The sequence below is a fragment of the Pan troglodytes genome, chromosome 9 (assembly GCF_028858775.2).
Source record: "Pan troglodytes isolate AG18354 chromosome 9, NHGRI_mPanTro3-v2.0_pri, whole genome shotgun sequence".
NCBI lineage: Eukaryota > Metazoa > Chordata > Mammalia > Primates > Hominidae > Pan > Pan troglodytes.
The window spans coordinates 23,886,626-23,906,800 of record NC_072407.2 but is presented as its reverse complement, the minus strand read 5'-3'; the positions used below and the strand labels follow the sequence as shown (position 1 = coordinate 23,906,800).

The following is a 20,175-nucleotide window of genomic DNA, read 5'->3' as shown; positions in this document are numbered from 1 at the left end:
AGCTATGATGTTCAGTAGGTTAGATGTATTAAACGCATTTATTTTCAACTTATGGTGGGTTTATCAGGATATAACCCTACAGTAAGTTGAGGAGCATCTGTATATAGTTTTTTGCATCTAGTTTTGTTCGTTTTGAGACAGAGTCTCACTTTGTCATCCAGGCTGGAGTGCAGTGGCGCAATCCCAGCTCACTGCAACCTCTGCCTCCTGGATTCAAGTGATTCTCCTGCGTCAGCCTCCCGAGTAGCTGGGATTATAGGTGCATGCCACCACGCCCGGCTAATTTTGTTGTTTTCAGTAGAGATGGGGTTTCACCACATTGGCCAGGCTGGTCTTGAACTCTCGACCTCAGGTGATCCACCCACCTCAGCCTCCCAAAGTGCTGGGATTAAAGGCGTGAGCCATCGTGCCCGGTCTGCATCTGGGTTCTTTTACTTAACATACTGTTTTAAGGTTCATCGATGTTAGAGCATTTGTCAGTTTTTATATTCCCATCATATAGATACACCATATTTTGTTTATCCATTCACCAATTGATGGACATTATAACTGTTTAATTTTCTTTTCAGATTACAAAAACTCAAGAGTGCTGAATGTGCTGACAGCCACACAGTTTCTACCATGGGTGGTCTATAACAGACAGTATCTAAAATAGCTAGAATTATATTCTTTCCATATTTCCAAATGGTATTTGTCTGTGTTCCATGAGGCTTGGTAAGCCAGCTCCACAGGAAGTCTAAAAAAACCCCAAAGCCCCACAAGAATGTTTCCCTCATGACATTCCCCAAGGCTTTGGAAAAGGAGTTACTGTTTTGTATCTGATTAACCTCACTTTCTGGACTTCTAGAGAAGGAAAAACATGTAGATGTAGAGAACTGACTTGCCTGAGGAGACACTAGCCAGTTGTGGCTAAACCCAACCTGGAGCCCTGTTCTTTCTCTTCCTGTGGCCACTCTTGTGGCAACAGAAAAGCAAATTGCATGGGCCATATTCTCATATTCCAATTTCTATTTGAATTAGTATTGCCTTGACTCCACTTTCTTTGGGTTCTGACTAATCGCTTTCTTCCCACTGGCTGGTCCTAATCTGCATAGATGCTGGGGGGTAATGTCAGGCATGAAGAGTAAGATAAATAGGAGTTATTTTCTTTCAACATTTTTAAAGAGAAACTTCAGGCTTGGTTTACATGGCACAAGTGCTGAAATAATCTAATACAAAGAAACCTGCTTTGTAGGGTATAAGGGATTCAAAGCCAAAGGGAGGGCTGTGCAAACCACAGAGCTGCAGAACTCCTATTCAATTCCTTTGAGCCATGGTTGTGTGAGGTTTACCCAGCTGATTAAGGACTGTGGATTCTGCAGCATTGTCCCTGCAGTTGGGCCGGCCGCATAATCAGCATTCACCACTTAACTTGCCCCTCCACTCAACAGCCCTCTGTGTTCTTGCTGCTCTCCAAGTCTGCCAATCACTCTACCCACAGGAGAAGTGGGATGAGAGGATGGGAGCAGAGCCTATGGGGACCCTTCTGCTAAGAAACAGAAACTGAAGGTCTCAGTCAACGCCATACTCAGGTAATATAGGTAGGAGGAAATGGAAATGTTCCACCTGCTGCTTTCACCGTACGGGTCCAGAAAGACCTCCTGCTTTCTAGCTTGGGATGAAAGGAGGAGAAAACTCAGTACCTAGATCTCTGGCCATCAGGGCAGCAAACCCAGGACTGAGCTAATCAAATCAGCAACTGGTTTCACTTCAAAGCATACACTCCTTCCACCTGGAAGGATGTTCCTACTTTTGTTTATCCAATGTCTGCAAGGTTTCCCCCCATCATATTAATATTACCTATGCCTGATCTTCTGTCTAGATTTCCTTTCACCTTCCTTTTCTGTCTGGCAAATGCCTATTCATCCCATGAAATCTGGGGAGAAACGTCCCACTTCTGTGTAGCCCCACTGAGAGCCCCAGCAAAAGTTGATTTGCCTGTCTTTGGTCACCACTGGATCCTGTGCTTACCACTAACACAGCTCTGTCTTATTAACTGGAATCAAGGTTAGTTTAATATGACTGGCTTGATCACTGGTGTACCCCAGTGCCTAGCACTGGGCCTGGCATACAGGATGTGCCCAGGAAACATTTGCTGAACTAGATAGAATATGCCTTACTCCCCAACCTCCACTTCTCCATTGCAGGAGGATGGGCTCAGGGCCAGATAGCACAAACCCCAGGTGTTCTCAAAATGGCCAGAAATAAAGGCCATCCTTCCTCACAGGGGCAGGTTTACAGATGGCTGTGACAGGTGGTGTGTTCTGGGGAAGGGTTGGTGGGGGGTCTTGAACACCACCCCAGGGCAAAGGGAGGCCCAAGCTCACAGGACTCTGGCACATCTCCAAGAGCAAATAGATAGGTTCAATCTTCAGGAAAACTGATGGGGCAGGAAGGCCTAGTCCAGGGAAGTTCCCCAAACCAGCAGCACCTCCATGGGGCTCACTCAGGCCTGCAGCCTCTGCCCCCAAGCATCCGCCGTCTGTGCCCTAGAACAAAGGCTCCCTGTGGCTCTCTAGCAGGCGGGTCGGGGCAGGCCTGAGCTGCTGAAATGCTTTGAGGACAGGTGCATACACCCTCCTGAGTGCAAACCCAGCTTTAGACTGGGAAAGGGTGGAGATGTATCTATGGGGCCTTCCAACTGCTGATGTTTTCTTCATCAGAGAAGGAGCCTCAGGGCACTCAGTCATCTTCAAAAGGAGAACAAAAAGCATTAAATCTGCATTACTTTTTAATACACCACACTGCTTTGCTAGTAGTTATGCAGGTGGATAGAAACATAGGCAGTAATGTGCAGTAGCACACACCAGGCCTTTGAATCAGCAGATGTGGGTAGTTTAGCCACTGCTGATCTTGTGGGCCTCCTTTTTATAATGTGTAGCTTAATCTCTTTGGGCCTTGGTTAGCTCATCTGCATAAGGGGGATAATACTAATACTGACCGCATAAGGTTGCTGGGGGTACTAAATAAGATATAAATATGCACAGCACTTAGCTCAGTGACTGACATGTGGTAAGTTCTCAATAAATCTATCCCTGTAATGTAACATGATGTCAAGTGAGATATTGCCTGTACCCTGAAATTATGAATAAGGCCAAATTTGAGGATTAAAGGCTGTAAGTACCCTTGCTTTTTATAAGTTTGAGAATGTGGCAGACGTTGGGGCCACTTTCCCAAAGGAATGCAGCACTTCACATTTTTAACACTCATATCTTCATCACTCCCCAACCTCCAAAAAATATAAGATCTAGATGACAGAATGTCATTTTGGGGAGACAATGTTTGATGATCATGGAGAAAGGATATTTTCCTCCCCTCACCAAGGAGGCAAGGCAGCAGAGTCCTTGGGCCCCTTGAAGTCAAGGGAGTGGTAGCTCTAAGAATCGCTCAAAGTAGGGGTGCTGGCAAGAAGGAGGGCCTGGCATTCCAGTCCCAAATTGGACATCCGCTTAGCAGAGACTTGGCTGATCTGCCTCTTGGCCACCTGAGTGGGGAAAAGAACCGGAGAGAGACTGTCTGGTGGGGGACTGCTGCCAGGTGACAGGAGGCCTTGCAGTTCCACCCACTGCAAGTGGAAAATGGGGCCCACACGTTCCTGCTAGTCCTATGGTAGGTACCGGAGGGATCATAAGACTGAGGTGAAAGATCTGGCCAAGTCTCACAGAAGACCACCGGTGCCCCGGGAGCTACATGGGAGTAAGTCCTGGTCAGCAGGGCCTGCTGAGACTACCAGCTGAGACAGTGGCAGTGATGTATACTGAGGACAGCACCTTCCCCAGCAGCAGAACTCTGCTTCCTCTGTGCTGCCTCAATCCTGGGGGCTCTGGCACAAGAACATGGGAAGGGGAAAGGAGAGAAAGTCAAGCCGGCATGCCCCCATCTCTCTTCAAACTCCTAAAGCCATTTATACTGGAAGGAATGAGGGTAAAGAGCTTTGAGTAGAGTCTGAGATTGAAGTTTAAAAATGACCGTCACTGAGTCATAAATATGGGCATCAAGTAATTGTAACAACTTGAAGATGACTAAAGAGTTATACATTCTGGCCAAAATATCATTAAGTGAGTCTTGACCCAGCAGGAAGGATGGGGGTTCAACATAGCACAGTTAGGGCAGTTATTGAAATACCACAAAACTCCTTCATGGTTATGCCACAATGGCTTGATACCACAGCACACTGGCTATGGTATGCTCTTCCATGCTCAGAGCCTCCAAGGGTCATCTCAATGTTAAAAAGGGGCAGACAGCTGAGTGTCTCTCTGCATGATGTGCCTCCATGGGCTATAACATCTTCTGAAGCAATGCTCCAGGTGACAAAGAATTTAAACCTCATTTCTTTTACCTTTATATGGCATACCTAGATTTTATCCACCTCTATCCCAGAAGACGCCATAATCATGAGCTCTGAAATCACACAGAACTGGGTGTAAATCCTGGCTCTGCCACTCTCTAGCTACATGCTTCAGGGATGCCGCTCATAACCTCTTTAAACCAAAGTTTCTTCATCTATAAACTGAGGCTGTTATAAACTCCAACTTTAGTTGTGAGAACTGAAGCCAATATAGATAAAATCCTGCAAAGTACAATTGGTACTTGTTCTTTCAACAAATACTTATTGCATAGATTCTCTATGCCTTGGGGTACAGAGAGGATGGGACAGATGGGGAAAACAAATGAGGCAGAAGTCAGGCCAATGGGTAGATTGCTGAGTAGCCAGGGGTCACTACCAGCCAGGCAGGATGAAGCAGGCCTGCAGAGTCTGCATACCCAAGAGGCCCTGCTGCCAAACACACCTCTGTAAAAGTCCCTGCTGGTGCTCTGCTGGGGGACACAGGCCTGTCCCAGGAGTTCAATCACTCCCAGAAACTAGGAGGAGTATGCCCTGCCACCTACCAGCCAGCACAAGAACTCTCTACTAGGAGGAAATCATGTGCTCCTCTGAATGGGAATTTGCATCTTCCTACTCCCAGCAAACCCCCGCCCCCCAGCAAAGCATATTCCACATGTCAGCCAGCCCTGATGTTATCCCCATGGATGAGGGTCCGTACCCCAGGGCTGAGGAATCTTCTGGGATTAGGACTGACCACACGACAACTGCTTCTGCGACCTCTGGAAGCAGTGTGGCCGTGGCTGACTGGGAACAGGTCCAGTACATCAGAGTTCCCAATTGAGGAATTCCTACAGTCCCACTCAGAGACGCAATACATCCACGAGGCATTAATAGTTGTCATTTATACCACCCACCCCCAATACCAGGAGAGACTACCACTCAGAAACGCAGCCAGGAAAACCAAGCTTTCACCGCGTAGCAGAGCAAAGGCAAGGAACAGGTCCCAGATGGAATCCATCATGCTTGCAAGCTTACCTGCTCAATTTGGCTGTTTCCTTCCTCATTGTTCTTCTCTGCCCCACTCTGACCACCAGAGTCCATGCTAACAGGCCTCCTTTCAAAAAGCAGTCTCACTAGGGAAAGGTGCTATCATCTGAAGCCCAAACTGCTTTACCTGTTCTGGGAAAACTGGAGGCAGGTGCAGCCTAATGAGCTTGGGAGGATGCCTGGGCCTATGGCAGCTCTGAGCTGGCAGCTGCTTGTATTTACAAACAGGAGAGAGCGTGAAAGTTTCAGGCTGACTTGTTGTCTGAGGTGGCAGCTCTGAGCTGGCAGCTGCTTGTATTTACAAACAGGAGAGAGCGTGAAAGTTTCAGGCTGACTTGTTGTCTGAGGTGGCTGAGAATTCAAACCAGCCATCTCCAGACCAATAACTAATTTAATAGCAAAACACTGGTGAACACTCATGTGCTAATTAGCCACCAAATTTAATTAAAAACTAATCACAATGTAAAAATATAGCATTGCATTAATAAATCACATGCTTTTTTAAGAGCAAGAAAAAGTGCTGCTTCCTCGAATAAAAGAGATAAGGATTAAGCAGTTTTCCCTGGGAACTGTACAGCTGAAATATGCTCTGTGGTGAAGCATGCTCTCTCCCATAGATAAGGCCTGACTTGATAATTAACTGAATTACTAGACAGGTGAATCAAATCAGCATTGTTTAAGCAAGTCTTTCTCAAATAGGACAGCTTCCCCTTCACTACCCTCTCAGGGTCTTGCAGAGGTGGCTGGTATGGTTGAATCCACATTCTTGGAGTGAGTCCTTGGCATCCTCAAGTCTAGGCAACCACTGAGCAACATAAAGGAAAACAAAACCAGAGGAGCCCACAAGCATCCCTTGTCATAATGGTGTTAATATCATTCATAAGTAACAGGTGGGCATTTCTAATGATGAAGAGGCAGCTTCATGACAAGCGCTCTGACTCACCTTCTGCAGACAGCCCCTGGATGTTTATTCCCTTAGCTGCCAGGAAATTCAAGCAGGCATCTATGTTTTCAATCTAGGAGGGAAAAACAACAATATATACTTAATAAATGTTCAGCCTCTCCAGAGCCATCTCTTATTAGGAACAATGGGAAAACAGAATGCTGTAAAAACGGCCGATGAATGAACGCCAAGATAGGACACTCTCTTTTGTCTGTACTTGCACAGGAAAAAGGTTACCTAATATCCCAACCACATAGTGCCAAAAGTTGAGGTCTTGCATTGCTCACAGCCGCCAAAAATAACCAGGGTGGAATGGGAGCTCTCATCTTGATCACTGTCACCACCAGTGCAATCCTGAAAACTTGAGCAGTTGCCAGAAAAATGGAGGTGGGGAAAGGGTTAGTGGACACACCCATCTACCAGCAGCTGGGAGAAATTTCCAGCCACCAAAGAGGCAGGCAGTCAAATGTACCAACAGTGAATGGGAGTTTTCGCAGGAATCTGGGTAGCATTTACTCACAAAATTCTCCGGATGGCAGGCATTGCAGATGACTGGGGAGGGCTGTGACCTCCTGAACCCCTCTGTCCTTTGTGCTTTCTGTGGCAAGAAAGGACCCACCAGAGTCTGTGAGATCTGCCAGGTTTGCCAGGGCTGACACCACAGCCAAGGGCAAGCCAGTGTCCAGCCTTCCCAAAAGAACAATTAGGTCATTCCCAAGAGGCTAATTTTACTTCAGTTGTCAGGGCTAATTGTTTTTTGGTTTAAAGGAAAATGTTCTGGCTTGATTAATGTCAACGGGTACCATAAGTAAAAGAAATTGCTTTAGACTTGGCACAGAGGTCTTTGAATTTCACGCAATTTGCATTTCACAATGGGGACCCCACTCATTCCCCTCCACAATCACCCCACCCCTCATTACTTCCCAGGTTCCGTCAACATTCCTATGAACTCAAATCAGTATTTAACCCATGGAATTTATTTTGAACTAATAAATGATTGCCTTCCACAGTATACATGTGACCCTTCTCGTTTCTTCAACTCCAAGCAATTTCCCAATGCTCCTTCACAGCCACAGAAAATGTAAAGTGTCTACACTTAGGAGCTCTAATTTGAGTAGCGTCTAGCTCCAAGGCAGTCTTCCTAAAGTTCACATCCACCCACCTATTGACATTTGGCATTTTATGACTTATCTACTCCCAGTCTTCACATCTTCCAAGTGCTTTAAATTAAGCTATGGGATACCTGAATAAAACTGCACCCATAATATAGACTCTACTCAACCCTGAGCTTGAAGTTGCTCCATCCTTGCATGTTTAGCACAGGTTCCCATCTCCTTTCCAACCTCCATCTCACACTTCAAGGGTCCTCATCTGGAAGACACTTTCTCATCTCTAGAAAAAGGTGCAGAATGCAATTTGCTGCAAACTAAATGTTGATGCTATGCGTTATGCCTTTCATCATTGCAGGAAGTCCTTTCTTATACACATGGAGGAAAGGTGAGTTTTCTTTTCATCTTTCCTGTCCTCTGTCCAGCCCCGTGGATGACTTTTGATGGTGTTGGTTTTAGCAAATATTATGTGATAGAGAAAGTGAAGTAAGGAGGTCAGATTTCTGACCAAGATTACACAGGTCAATGTCAATGGCAGAGCTGGGTGAGAAACCAGGAGGTCCTCTTCCCTGTTATACACAGGAGCCTGCATTTACATAAATGCAGACAACCAGGTGCTATTGGCTTAGAGGGAATGAGGGAGGGGAAAGTAAAGACAATACTGGCCGGGAGTACCCTGTGTGTGATGTCTTGGAGCAATCTGCTCCCATTTGTAAGTGCAATAACAGTTGTGTCTCTAAATGCCACTTCACCATACCATGAAACCCTGCTTTTGAGAACAAATGTTAACTATCAGTCCTTATTTCTACTTTTGTACACAGTGGTAATATACCAAATCCACTCAAAAGGACTTGTTGCCCCCCAAAAGAGACACTAGTATTTAAATAATAATAAAATTATAAAATCCCTCTTCTACTGCTTGCCTTTTCCTATCATTCTCTCCTACTTCTTTTATATAATATCTTGCACATGGCTGGTGAGTGAGGCTTTGGCAATTATGTCCCCATGGAAAGTGAGAAAAAGAAAAAGCTCACCATCCCGGAATCTCTTATTGCAAAATCAAAAATAGTACACTCGATATTTATTCTGGGAAGTGTCATGGAGGTGGGCTGATGAGGTAGGTTAAGATTTTTCAGCAATAGTCCAGCAATATGGCACTGAAGAAAAAAATAAAGACAACCACCAACATATTCAAGAAAAGCACTGCTCTACTACAACACTATTTCTATAGAACTCACATTCCAAGAAGCATAAAGTACATTACTTATATTTATGGAACATTCAACACATACAGCATCATTTAAAGTACATGATAGTGTCTGTTTGCAAGGCTAGCCTTGATACATTTCAATTCAGCCATCTGCTGGACTTTCTTTTAATGTCCGATTCTATTAAAAGAATGAATAATTATAAATAAGTTACCCGAATACTTCTTCTTTGTTAACTTTTTAAAGTCCTGTCATTTTTTTCACAGAATTTTATAATTTTGATCAGTAGTTCTCCACTGGCTAGGGATGGAGGGTGGAGGTGAGGGACCAATTTGTCAATGTCTGGCAGCGTTTGGGGCTGTCACAATGGGAGCAGGGTACTACTCGCATCTTATGGATAGAGGCCAAGATGTAGCTAAACATCCTACAATGCACAGTACAGCTTCTCACAACAAAGAACTGTCCAGTCCAAAACATCAACAGTGCTGAGATTGAGAAGCCCTGAGTTATAGGATTCTTTCAAGCATTCATTCAGTCAACATCATTGTGTAGATGTCTGCTCTGTGCCAGCATGGCACTCAATTCTTTGGATGGTGTTGGTTTTAGCAAGTATTACATGATACAGAAACTGAGGTAAGGAAGTCAGATTTTTGACCAAGATTACACAGGTCAATGTCAATGGCAGAGCTGGGTGAGAAACCAGGAGGTCCTCCTCCCTGTCAGACATAGGAGCCTGAATTTAGATAATCCTTCTCTAGGGTCCACAGTGCCATTCAACACACACCTTGATTCCTGTCTTTCTCTAGAAGAATCAGAGCACACAGACAAGAGAAGCATTAGGATCTTCCTTTATTAGGTGAACAGGGAAGGCCTGAGGGCACCATTGTTTTCTTCTAAAGAGATGAAATACAGGGAGCCAAAACCAGATGGCTGGTCTGCACTCCAGAAGATGTTAAAACTAGAACTTTGTCATTATTTAAAAGATCATTCGTAAGTCCATCAAGTGCCTTGAATTTTTCCCTTCTACTATGATTTCTCTGTTCACAGAAGGAGTTCAAAAAACATTCCTCAAGTCTGAAATCCACTCTTTAATAATATTCCATTAAGGTTAAAAATCACTCCTGACAAGGCGGCCGAGACCCACGCTCTTTCATCTGCACCCCAGGAAGAGAGTGAGGCTGGGAAGCAGAATGGGGTCAGATGTGGCTTCCAACCTCCTGGCTTCATTTGGAAGGAGATCAGAAAGGGAGATTGTTTCTTTGATCCAGGCCCTCTTGTGATTAAAATTCACCTTAAGGTTTTCTTCTAAATACTGTACAGGTAAACACAATCCATCTTCATGTACTGTTGAAACTGCAAACTCCTACCACACCTCAAGAGGGGAACAGCCCCAGCAGCAGCACCCCAGTAGTCATTACAGCACAATGATGTCCTCGTGCCCATCTTTAACAAGACTTATGTGTGATCCAGACACACAGCATGAGATGAGGATCTGATTAAAGTTGGGAGGCAGAGTGAAAGAAAAGACTCTTAAACAGCAAAGTATGTAAATAAGACCAAACTTGTTCATTAGCATGTAGTGGCCAATATAAACTACTTTCCAAAATTAGCTGAAAAAAATCTGTATGAAGTCTGACATTCCAGTGTTTTTGAAGGGGGCTGGGGACCGGGTGAGAAGCTATTGTAGTTGTTGCCATAGAAATGGGTCCAAGAGCTCTGGGACTGAGTTCCTGGAATTTGCAGCATTAGCTGGGGTAGAGGGGGAAACCCAGAAAAGGGACTACCACGTGGCTTGGAGACTCTGGGAGCAGAGAGGTGTTGAGTGAAGGATGGAGGTAAAGAAAAGGGGCAGACCAGGATGCACCTCCCCAGAATTCCCTTTGTTTGGAGCCAAATGTGGCCTCCACCTTGCGCAGTGCCTGAACATCCATGAGAGAGGCTGCAATTAAGCCTTTCTGCCAATCTCAGCTGAGACTGCCATCCCAAAGTTTAGTTTCTCAACAGTCCCTGACCTTTAGACTTGCAGGGCAACTTCCAGGGGCTGTGTTGCAGCCTTTGTCTCCCATATCCTGAAGTATTTCCCCACCAAGGAGAGCCAGGGAGTTAGAAAAATCAAAACAAATGCCAAACAACTGGAAAGAGAATCAGGAGATAGGAAGCAAATGGAAAACTTTGCATTTCAATCATGATTAAGGCTGGACTTGGGTCTCCTGATAACGTAAAATATGCAAACCTCGGAAGCACTGCTATATATCTCCCTGGTAGCTTAGAGACTGATCAAATACCATCTGTTGTGGCAGTTGTCATGGCAGCATTTTTCTCTGAATACCAGTGTAGCTGAGTGCAAAGCGCATGAAAATGATTAATGCAAACGAAGACCATCTCTATGGGTGCTACCACAGCCTAGGGGAAGATGACATTCTGGGCATACCAAATAAATGGAACTGTAGTTCTTATGGTTTAATAGTTTTTCACCAAGCCCCTTGGGAAATCTCCAGTCTGGAAGGAGAGGTAAACAGCTGCTGCATTAAAGTCAGGCATGGTCACAACCATTTTTGTAAATCATGAAATGCCTAAAGCTTAGGCAGTAGGAGCTTTAGACCCCAGGCAAGGCTAAGTGAGAACCTGCAAGTTCTGGTGACTTTGGAAGCACAGTGTAGCTTCTTCATAAAACTCATATGTCAACCCAACTTCCTCCCAGAAGTGTGTGGGACCCTCATACCTGATATTGCTATTTGCCATCAAAAGTAATTGTCACCCATTCATTTATCTATTCCTTCACCCCTATTTACTCAGCACCTACTGGGTGTCAAGCAATGTGCTGGTGTTGAGTATATAGTGGTGAATAAAACAGACATAATCCCCAACCTTGTAGAACCTACAGTCTAACGCAGGGAAACCAGCATTTAATAAAGAAAGCACAAATAAGTATATGATGACAAGCTGTTATGGTTACTGTGAAAGAGAAGAGTGTTGGGAACGTGTACACAGGAAGGAAGACCTAATCTAGCCTATGGGTGCAGCAGGGCCAGGGGGAGGGTAACAGACAAGAATTTCTTAAGGAAGAGGCAGCACATAGGTCCATGGATAGGGTTTTTTGTCTGCTTTGCTCACTGATGTAGCCCCAAGCACCTAGGATAGGGTGCAGCACATAATAGATCTACTCAAGAATATTTGTTTACTGAAGGAATAAAGAGAAATTTGTGCTGAGACCTAAGGAGTTAGCCAGGCACCAAGAGTGGGGAGAATAAGAACCTACCAAGCCTAGGGAATCTAAAGCTAAAAGACTCCATACAGGATGCAATATACCACATTCTGGAACCCAAAAAAAGTCATAATGGCTGGAGCATGGCAGGCAAGGGAGAAGGGCAATGAGAGGTCCCTTGAGCAAGAGTAAATGGGGCCACATTGGGGCATGTTGACCACATAAAGGAGTTGACATGGAGAAGGAGCAAAGGCAAGGGTCTCTTCATTCCTTGGGAAGTCTTGTCAGTACCTCGACCTGCCCCATTACCATGGAAGTAGCAGCCCAGCCAAGTCCTTCCTATCTGAAAGCTGGAGGATGGGCTGTTTCATGTTAGGGATGGGTCAAACAGTGGCCTCAAGGTGGCTTCTAGGCTGGTCACAAAGAAGGGGAGGGATGGGAGGCAGATAGCAACATTTGTGGTCACATGTACCAGAAATGTCTGTTCCATATCTAAGAGGTCTCCACGTCCTTCTAATATCCCTTCCTCTGTCTCTTTCCAAAACTAAAAAAGAAGAAAAAAACTATGAAACCAAACCAAAAAGCAAAATGAACTTTAGGGAAATGCCCTCCTAAATGTCTGTCTTGTAGTGTTATCTGCCTCTTTCCTCTATACTCCTAGAGGTCACCACCTTACGCATGATTTACCCACCTTCTTTTTTTTGTCCACCCGTATCAGTGTTGGGGGCCTAGCGACCTCACAAGATCACATGTCTTATGGAGCACAGTGTGGTCCTGGAGATGCACAACTCCATAGGGCAGAGCTTGCGGGGTCCTGACACTACAGTTTTAATTTTAGAAGCGGACCTCAGAAATGAGGGAAACACATGGTGGTGCTTCCAATTCTCCTAGGTATGGAAATATTCGGGAGCATCAGGGCCTGCCCTTCTGTAATGTAAGCTACTCAGGCTGATGTATAAAGAAAGCCAACTTCGTCCTGTCATAAGAGGGGCTCCATGACTCTGTCCCAGCTTTGGCTATTCAAGCATCAACGTTTACAGCAAGCCAGCTCAAGCTCTCATGGTGGCTTTGAAACAGGAAAGCTTAAGAATGTGGGAATCACGGGCTGGACACAGCTTATGAGTCCCTATGTCAGACTGCTTCTCCTCCTGCTTTTCCGCCTTGCCCAGCTCCTGCCTTTAATTTGGCAGTGTTATCCACCATACTGTTTATAATATTTATAACTTCAGCTTTCCAAGATGTTGTCAAAAATTCCCTTTTTAAAAAACTTTTTAAGAGTTTCTCTGCTTTACAGCAAATGGGTAAGTCCATATGGATACAAAAAAAAATTATCTCTAGAGAAAAAATTGAAAGCAGGATTCTCAAATTCCTCCAGTGACTATCTTTTTCCACTTTGCTTCCAAGTGCCTAGAATATTTTTTCCTATTATTTTCCAACTTCTCAATTTTTCCCTTGAAACAAAGAAAGCAACCTGGGAGGGGAGTTGTAGCTAAAGTTCTAGAAGTCTATCCTTACTCTGGAGGCTCCCATAAGATACTCTTATGGCTGAACTCTGTTCTCTTTTAGAGATGGTAGACCCTACGAGAGGAAAAATTCCACTGGTGACTAGTGTCAGAAAGGCCCAAGGATACCTTTGTGTGCATTCAATCAGTATCCCATTCTGTGTATCCTTTCTCTTGCTACAATTTCAGAGTGACTCTCCTTAAAACTTCCTAGCACTTCCAAAAGGAATCATCAAGCTAGAAGCTGGACACAAACACAAAAGGGGAATGATTAGGGCTAAGGAGTGATATTTAGAGGATGTAACACAGGCTTTAGGTTCAGGCAAGTCTGGATTCAAATCTTGTTTCTGGCATTTACTAAATGATGATGTTCAGCAATTACCCCAGTGGCCTGATCTATAAAATGGTCATTATAACACCTACCCCCTAGGGTGGTGGTTGTCATTAGACAAGAGGATATATTCGTGATGTTTAATATGTGCCCAACAACTGGTAGTTTTTATTACTGTGTTGTAATTTTAGGCATGAGTGGCCCTGGGCAATAGTTCTAAGGACAGGACATTCCAAAGCTGTGTCTTGGGTTGGCCCCTGGTGAAACAGAATCGAACAGGCTTATCTGCTTTCCGTTTCCTCCTCCAGGCTTTCCTCTCAAGCACAGCTCTCCAGGAATCTGGGCCCTCTCCGTAACCTGATGTCATGCTTACTTCTCCGCAATCTCTTTCTTGAAAAGATGCTGATAAACAAATTCACACCAAGACAGAAGGGACTGCCATTGGCTTCCCACATTACCTCTTGCCCACAATTATTAGGTGACAATATCTGTTTAAGAGAATATGACTTTGGACTCCTCCATATCTGGTTCTGGCTCCCTGACAGATGCCCACAAGACTCTAAGAAAATTATTAACTGCTTCAAGCCTTAGATTTGTCATCTGTAACATGAAATGCTGATATCTATCTCCCACCATTACTGAGAGGATTGGGTGGGTGGATATATGTCAATGATCTGGAACTTCACATATTCAGAGCTCTAAAAGGGCTCATTCTTCACGTAATTTCATAATGGCAGAATTTTCATACCAGTGGCATTTCCAGAAAGTGAAAGATCATTTTGAAGTGTGAGACACTCTGAGACTTGTTAAATTATGTGACACTAGTACAGCCTTTCTACGAATATGTAATTTGTCACTAGCATTCATTTTTAGCCTGCCAGAACCAGAACTATCTATCCAAAAAATTTTGTGGTCAAAGTCTCTTCTATTGAGTTGCATGAGAAACCCTAAGACCTTTTAGGCAAATAGTTTTGGTTAAGGAGAGTCAACAGTCCATTATGAAAAACAGTATGGAAGTTCCTCAAAATATTAAAAATAGAACTACCATGAGAACTCCCATTGTCAAAAGGAAAGGAAATTGGTATTTCAAAGAGATATCTGTACCCTCATGTTCACTGCAGCACTATTCACAATTACCAGGATATGAAAATAACCTAAGTGTGCAACGCATCAAAGGATAAATGGATACAGAAAATGTGGCATATGCACACAATAAAATATTATTCAGCCATAATAAAGGAGGGAAATCCTGCCATTTGCAACAACATGGATGGGCCTGAAGGACATTATGCTAGGTGAAATAATCTAGGTACAGAAAGACAAGTCCTGCATGATCTTGTTTATACGTGAGATAATAAAAAGTTGAATTCATAGAAGCACAGAGCAGAACAGTGGTTTACCAGGGGCTGGTGGATGGGGGAAATGGAGAGATGGTAGTCAAAAGGCATCAACTTTCAGTCATAAAATGAACAAGTTCTGGCCGGGCGTGGTGGCTCACGCCTTTAATCCCAGCACTTTGGGAGGCCAAGGCAGGTGGATCACAAGGTCAGGAGATCGAGACCATCCTGGCGAACACGGTGAAAACCCATCTCTTCTAAAAATACAAAAAATTAGCCGGGCATGGTGGCGGGTGCCTGTAGTCCCAGCAACTTGGGAGGCTGAGGCAGGAGAATGGCGTGAACCCGGGAGGCGGAGCTTGCAGTGAGCCAAGATCGTGCCACTGCACTCTAGCCTGGGCGACAGAGTGAAACTGTCTCAAAAAATAATAATAATTAAAAAATGAACAAGTTCTAGAGATCTAAGTTAGAGCATGCGTGGTAATTGAAGTATCAATGACTTTGATTGTGGAAATCATTATACAATGTATACATATATCAATTCTACTTTTTAAAAATCAAGTCGTTTTTGCAGAAAACATTGGTTTTACCCACAGAAGAGGACATAAACTTGGACTCAAACTTTAAGAAAAAAATCCTGACTTCCAGTCCCCTAAGACAGACAACAGAGGTAGACAGAGTGGGACTACAGACACTTGTTGGAGATTTCACCCAGTGCAATTACCTGGAACCTGACAGTCTCATTCATTCCCTGAAAATACAGATTGAGCATCTACTCTCTTCTCAGTCCTATTCAATGGGCAGAAAATGCAGGCAGACAAGACAGTGTGGTCCTTCCCTCAAGGAGCAGCTAGTCTCCTGGGCAAGAGTTGACTTTAAGTAAACAATCACTCCACTAAACATACAGTCACAAATATGTTAAGGGACAACTTATTCTTATCAAGGCACCTACCCAAAAGCCTGACACTTACTCACCATGCTCTTTTAAAAAGGTCTGGATTGTTTTTTTGGTATCTTTGCCATATTACATGCTTAAACCCATAAGCCACCATAGAATCTTCAAGAGGTAGCAGAATATAAATGCAAAATTAAATAAGACATCAGATCCTTGAAATTCAGGAGTAGATATGTCTCTAGAGTGCAGTGACTCTTCAGTTTTGGAAGAACCACTAGACCACATCGTTATACCCACAAAACAAGTAGATATAAAGGAATATGGTAATGGAATAATCTGTAGAGGAAGGCCAAGAGTGAAACTCATTCCTCAGCTTGGTACCAGTTCCCTCACACCAGCCTGTGTAAGTCAGCTTTGTGCTTTGTGCCTCAGCCAATTTGCCACTGTCGGCAGCTTATGGTTCTTCTGGTTGTTCATGAACAGTCAATCCATGCATTTCCTGAAATTCCAATGATAGTGTGTACTTAAATGTAAGACCTGTCCTGGTGGCATCCATAAGCAGGAAACAAAGCCAAGCAAATACCTTTGAATGCATTAATGCTCAATTCAGAATCCTGCAGGACTTTGCTCACCTACTCTGATGATGGCTAGAATGAAGGCTATGGGTCTGCTATTCTCTGCCTTTATAGAACACCCTATTGTGTTAAAGTCTATGAGAAATCTAACCCCAAATCACCATTGTTTCCACTCTAATTTCAAATTCTGCTAGCAATCAGTGGGTGATTATTATATGCCAGGCACAATACTGTCCACATACATTACCTCAATCTATTTTTTATTTCAAAAGCTAGTTGTAGGCATGGCTAAGGAGTTGCACCTGAATCCTAGATCACTGATGATCGTGAATATATAATTTGGGGAATTTTGCAAGGAATACACAAAATATTTTAAACTAAGAAACGATTTGGCCAACAGTTTCAAATTCTAAAATCTGTGATAAAGGCAAAGAGCTACATGCCAACCAATTAGGAATTATGAAATTAAAAATAATTAAGCATATAATAACTAATTCTCCACTCTGCATACTGCCTGCTGCCACAGCCACAATGTCAGAGGCATGGTCGAAATCCACTGAAAGAGGAGAACAAACTAGACAAGGAAGGATTCCATTGCAGGACATCCCTGAGCTTTCCAAGGCCACAAGATACCAAATGCACCTGTGAAGAAAGAGTGATAATTTTTAAGTTGTCATAGAATGCTAACCTCTGTTACTATTTACATCTTTGCCAAATCTTTGGTTGAACTAGATAAAATTGCCATTTTTGTAGGTAAAAAATGGTTAAATATTGGTCATTTCATATGGTTCTATCTACATATCCACATATCAGGAAGGCTCCCTCCACCCACCCCAAGGGCTAAAATTAAACTGCTGGGTGATCATAAAGAGAGAGCACTTGATAATCATTCATAAAAGGAGGCAACCAATGAATTCTGAAACTCAAATCAAATCCCAGGAAATCCTTCTTAAAGGAGTCTCACAAGACTGGTTATGCAATGTATGTAGAGGAAAAGACCAAGTAGGAAGAAACACCCTATCCAAAGGCTAACCATGAAAGGCCCTTTGCTCTGGTTAGGGTTTCTTCTGTACAATCTCCTTGGAGAGACAGAAGGGGGCCTGAGGAATACTTTAATTCAAAGTTGACTCATTTCAGAAAGCCTCCCACTAAAAACACGCACGAGTAGTCCCTCAGTGGAAACCCGGAATGCATGCCTCTTTCTTCTTGACTTCATATTCCTTCAGGGGAAAGTATATGAGACGACATTGTGGACAGGTTCTGCCCTCACATCCAACTCTGTGTAACTGGTACCATGTTCCCACCAATGTGGGAGTCCTCTCACCCAAGAAAGCTACTGAAATAGGAAAAGTCAACTCATCTCAAAGTTTCATCATTACTACAGCTATTACTAAGGGAGATTTCAAGGGTAGACAGCGGAATCAAGGATTTCGAATGACCAGGTGGAAAGTCTAGGGAATTGTGGATTTCTCAGGGCTCCTTGGCCACCTCTGGGCAAGGTACTCAATTTCCCTAAGCTTCAGTTTTTCCTTCAGTAAAATGGGGATAATTATTCCTTTCTTGAAAGCCGTACAGAGACCTTGCCAGAAACTAGTATTTGCATTCTTATGAAACCTGAAGCACTGCGCTAAATTCTGTCCCATACATTATTATTTCAGTTAATTTTTATTTTTTTAATCCACCACTAGATAAGGTAGATATTATTATCATTTTTCAGATGGGGAAATGGAGGCACAGAGTGTTTAAGAGCCTGCCTAAGTCACAGCTATTAAACAGCAGAGTTAGAATTTGAACACAATAGGAAGGGTTCTGTAAGCTATGAAGCCCTATGCAAACATGGGGCATTAACAACCAAACAGCAAGTGCTTTGCCAGAGCTGGGAAGGAACATGACCACCTTGCCTGGTCATTTTTCCTGCCCTCTGGTTTCAGCAGTACAACAAGGCAATAAGTAATCAGTCCATGCAAACCAAATCTAACCTTTACATTTTAAAAAGGATGCTTCACAGAGGAAGAAGTAACTTTCTTAGGGAAGATATTTAGGTTCTAAATCTTCAGGAGCAAGAATAATTTAAGTCAATATAAACATTTATAGGCCTCTCAAGCTACCACATGCCAGTGCTTAGGATTCCTGAGGAAGCTCAGGAAACTTATGAGAATATCATCATTTAGGGATCAAAAACGTCAAATGTGTGCAGGGGGATAGGCAGGTAACAAATGATTAAAAGGGGTTAGGTATAAGACAATAGGGAATGGTGGAGATTGTGACAAACAGCCCACACCCACCCAAAGGGGGCAGCTCCTACCCAGTTATAGCCAATTTTTTGCCTGTTGTGTGCCAATCCACAGAAGATCAATTTTAATGAAATATATTGATTTTTATCTAACTGTTGGCATCTGTTCAGTTTTTGTTTTAAAAGCACCTCAACTTAGCTTTTTGGCCACCATTCTCTACTCTCTGAAGTGAACACACTGGCACTTGTCCACTGACCTGACCAGTTTCCAACATGCAGATGCCATAGGCTAAACATGCCTTACAAAGTCCAAACAGGATTTCCCTGCTAAGTTCCACTTCACGGCAAAATTTTTAAAAAAACAACACATATACAAAAAAACACCTCTTTGATGCTAGGCTGAAACATAAGAACTCCATGAAGACATATGCAGGGAGGTGGATCCAAGCATGAGGCCCAGATGGCTTTTATATAAACCACAATCCACACGGTTATAAATCACCATCCAATTTCTCTTTCAGCTCAGATCTACAGCTATGTTTCCCTTCCCCCAGCCCCAACCTCAGTCAGCCTCACATTTGCTACGTTCTTTAACCTTCCTGAGTACAACATGTTGCCACTCACAACACGTCAGTCCCAATGCAGGTGTGTTGGGAATTTCTTCATTAAACATTCACTGAGTGAGCATCTACCAGGTTGCTAAGCAGTGTGAGCAAATGGACAGATGCCACTACTGTCCTCAAAGAAGTTAATGTCTAGTGGGGACACAGGCATTTAAGCCCAGTGTGCTAAAGAATTATCACCCCAAACGTTCAGTGGAAAAAAAAAAGTTACAGAGGTTAAGTGAGCTGGAAGAGGGTAGAGAAGGCATCTCAAACTCCAACCAGATCATGACCACATGCACAGTTCAGATCATATCAATTTGGAACATATAATAGTTCTAAGAAAAAAGAATGTACAAGGCAGGAATGCCTAAACTTTTGACTTCCCTGGGCCACATTGCAAAAAGAAGAATTGTCTAGGGCCACACACAAAATACACTAACAATAGCTGATGAGCTTTAAAAAAGTCACAACAAAAAAGATCTCGTGATGTTTTAAGAGAGTTTACAGCTTTGTGTTGAGGCTCATTCAAAGCCATCCTGGGCTGCAGGCGGCCTGTGGGCCACGGGTTGGACTAGCTTGAAGGCATCCTAACCTTTCCAAAAAGTAAAAGGATTCCCTCATATTAACTTTTAAAACTGGAAACAACTTTACAGACTAATATATATTTAAATGCATGTTTGCTCAGTCATATCCCAGCAAAGAGGCTTTGTTACTTAACTCAGAGACAATGTGTCATGCTTGGCAAAGTGTGGTCACCAGAGCAGTAACATGATCAGCACCCAGGAGACTGTCAAAAATGCAAATTCCCCAGCTCCTCCC

General features: G+C 43.5%; 1 protein-coding gene across 13 annotated transcripts in view; it reads right to left on the bottom strand.

Annotated features, from left to right (window-relative positions):
* The window catches only part of NAV2 (neuron navigator 2), a 773,425-nt gene that overhangs the window by 245,421 nt on the left and 507,829 nt on the right, over window positions 1-20,175 (bottom strand). For all 13 annotated transcript variants that reach the window (XR_008538002.2, XM_054662160.2, XM_508328.8 and 10 more), the window contains one exon: window positions 6,357-6,429. Coding sequence is in view for 12 of the 13 variants with exons in the window: in XM_054662160.2 (XP_054518135.1) it covers window positions 6,357-6,429 (73 nt within the window). In the remaining variant the exon portion in view is untranslated. The remainder of the gene's footprint in view (window positions 1-6,356; window positions 6,430-20,175) is intronic.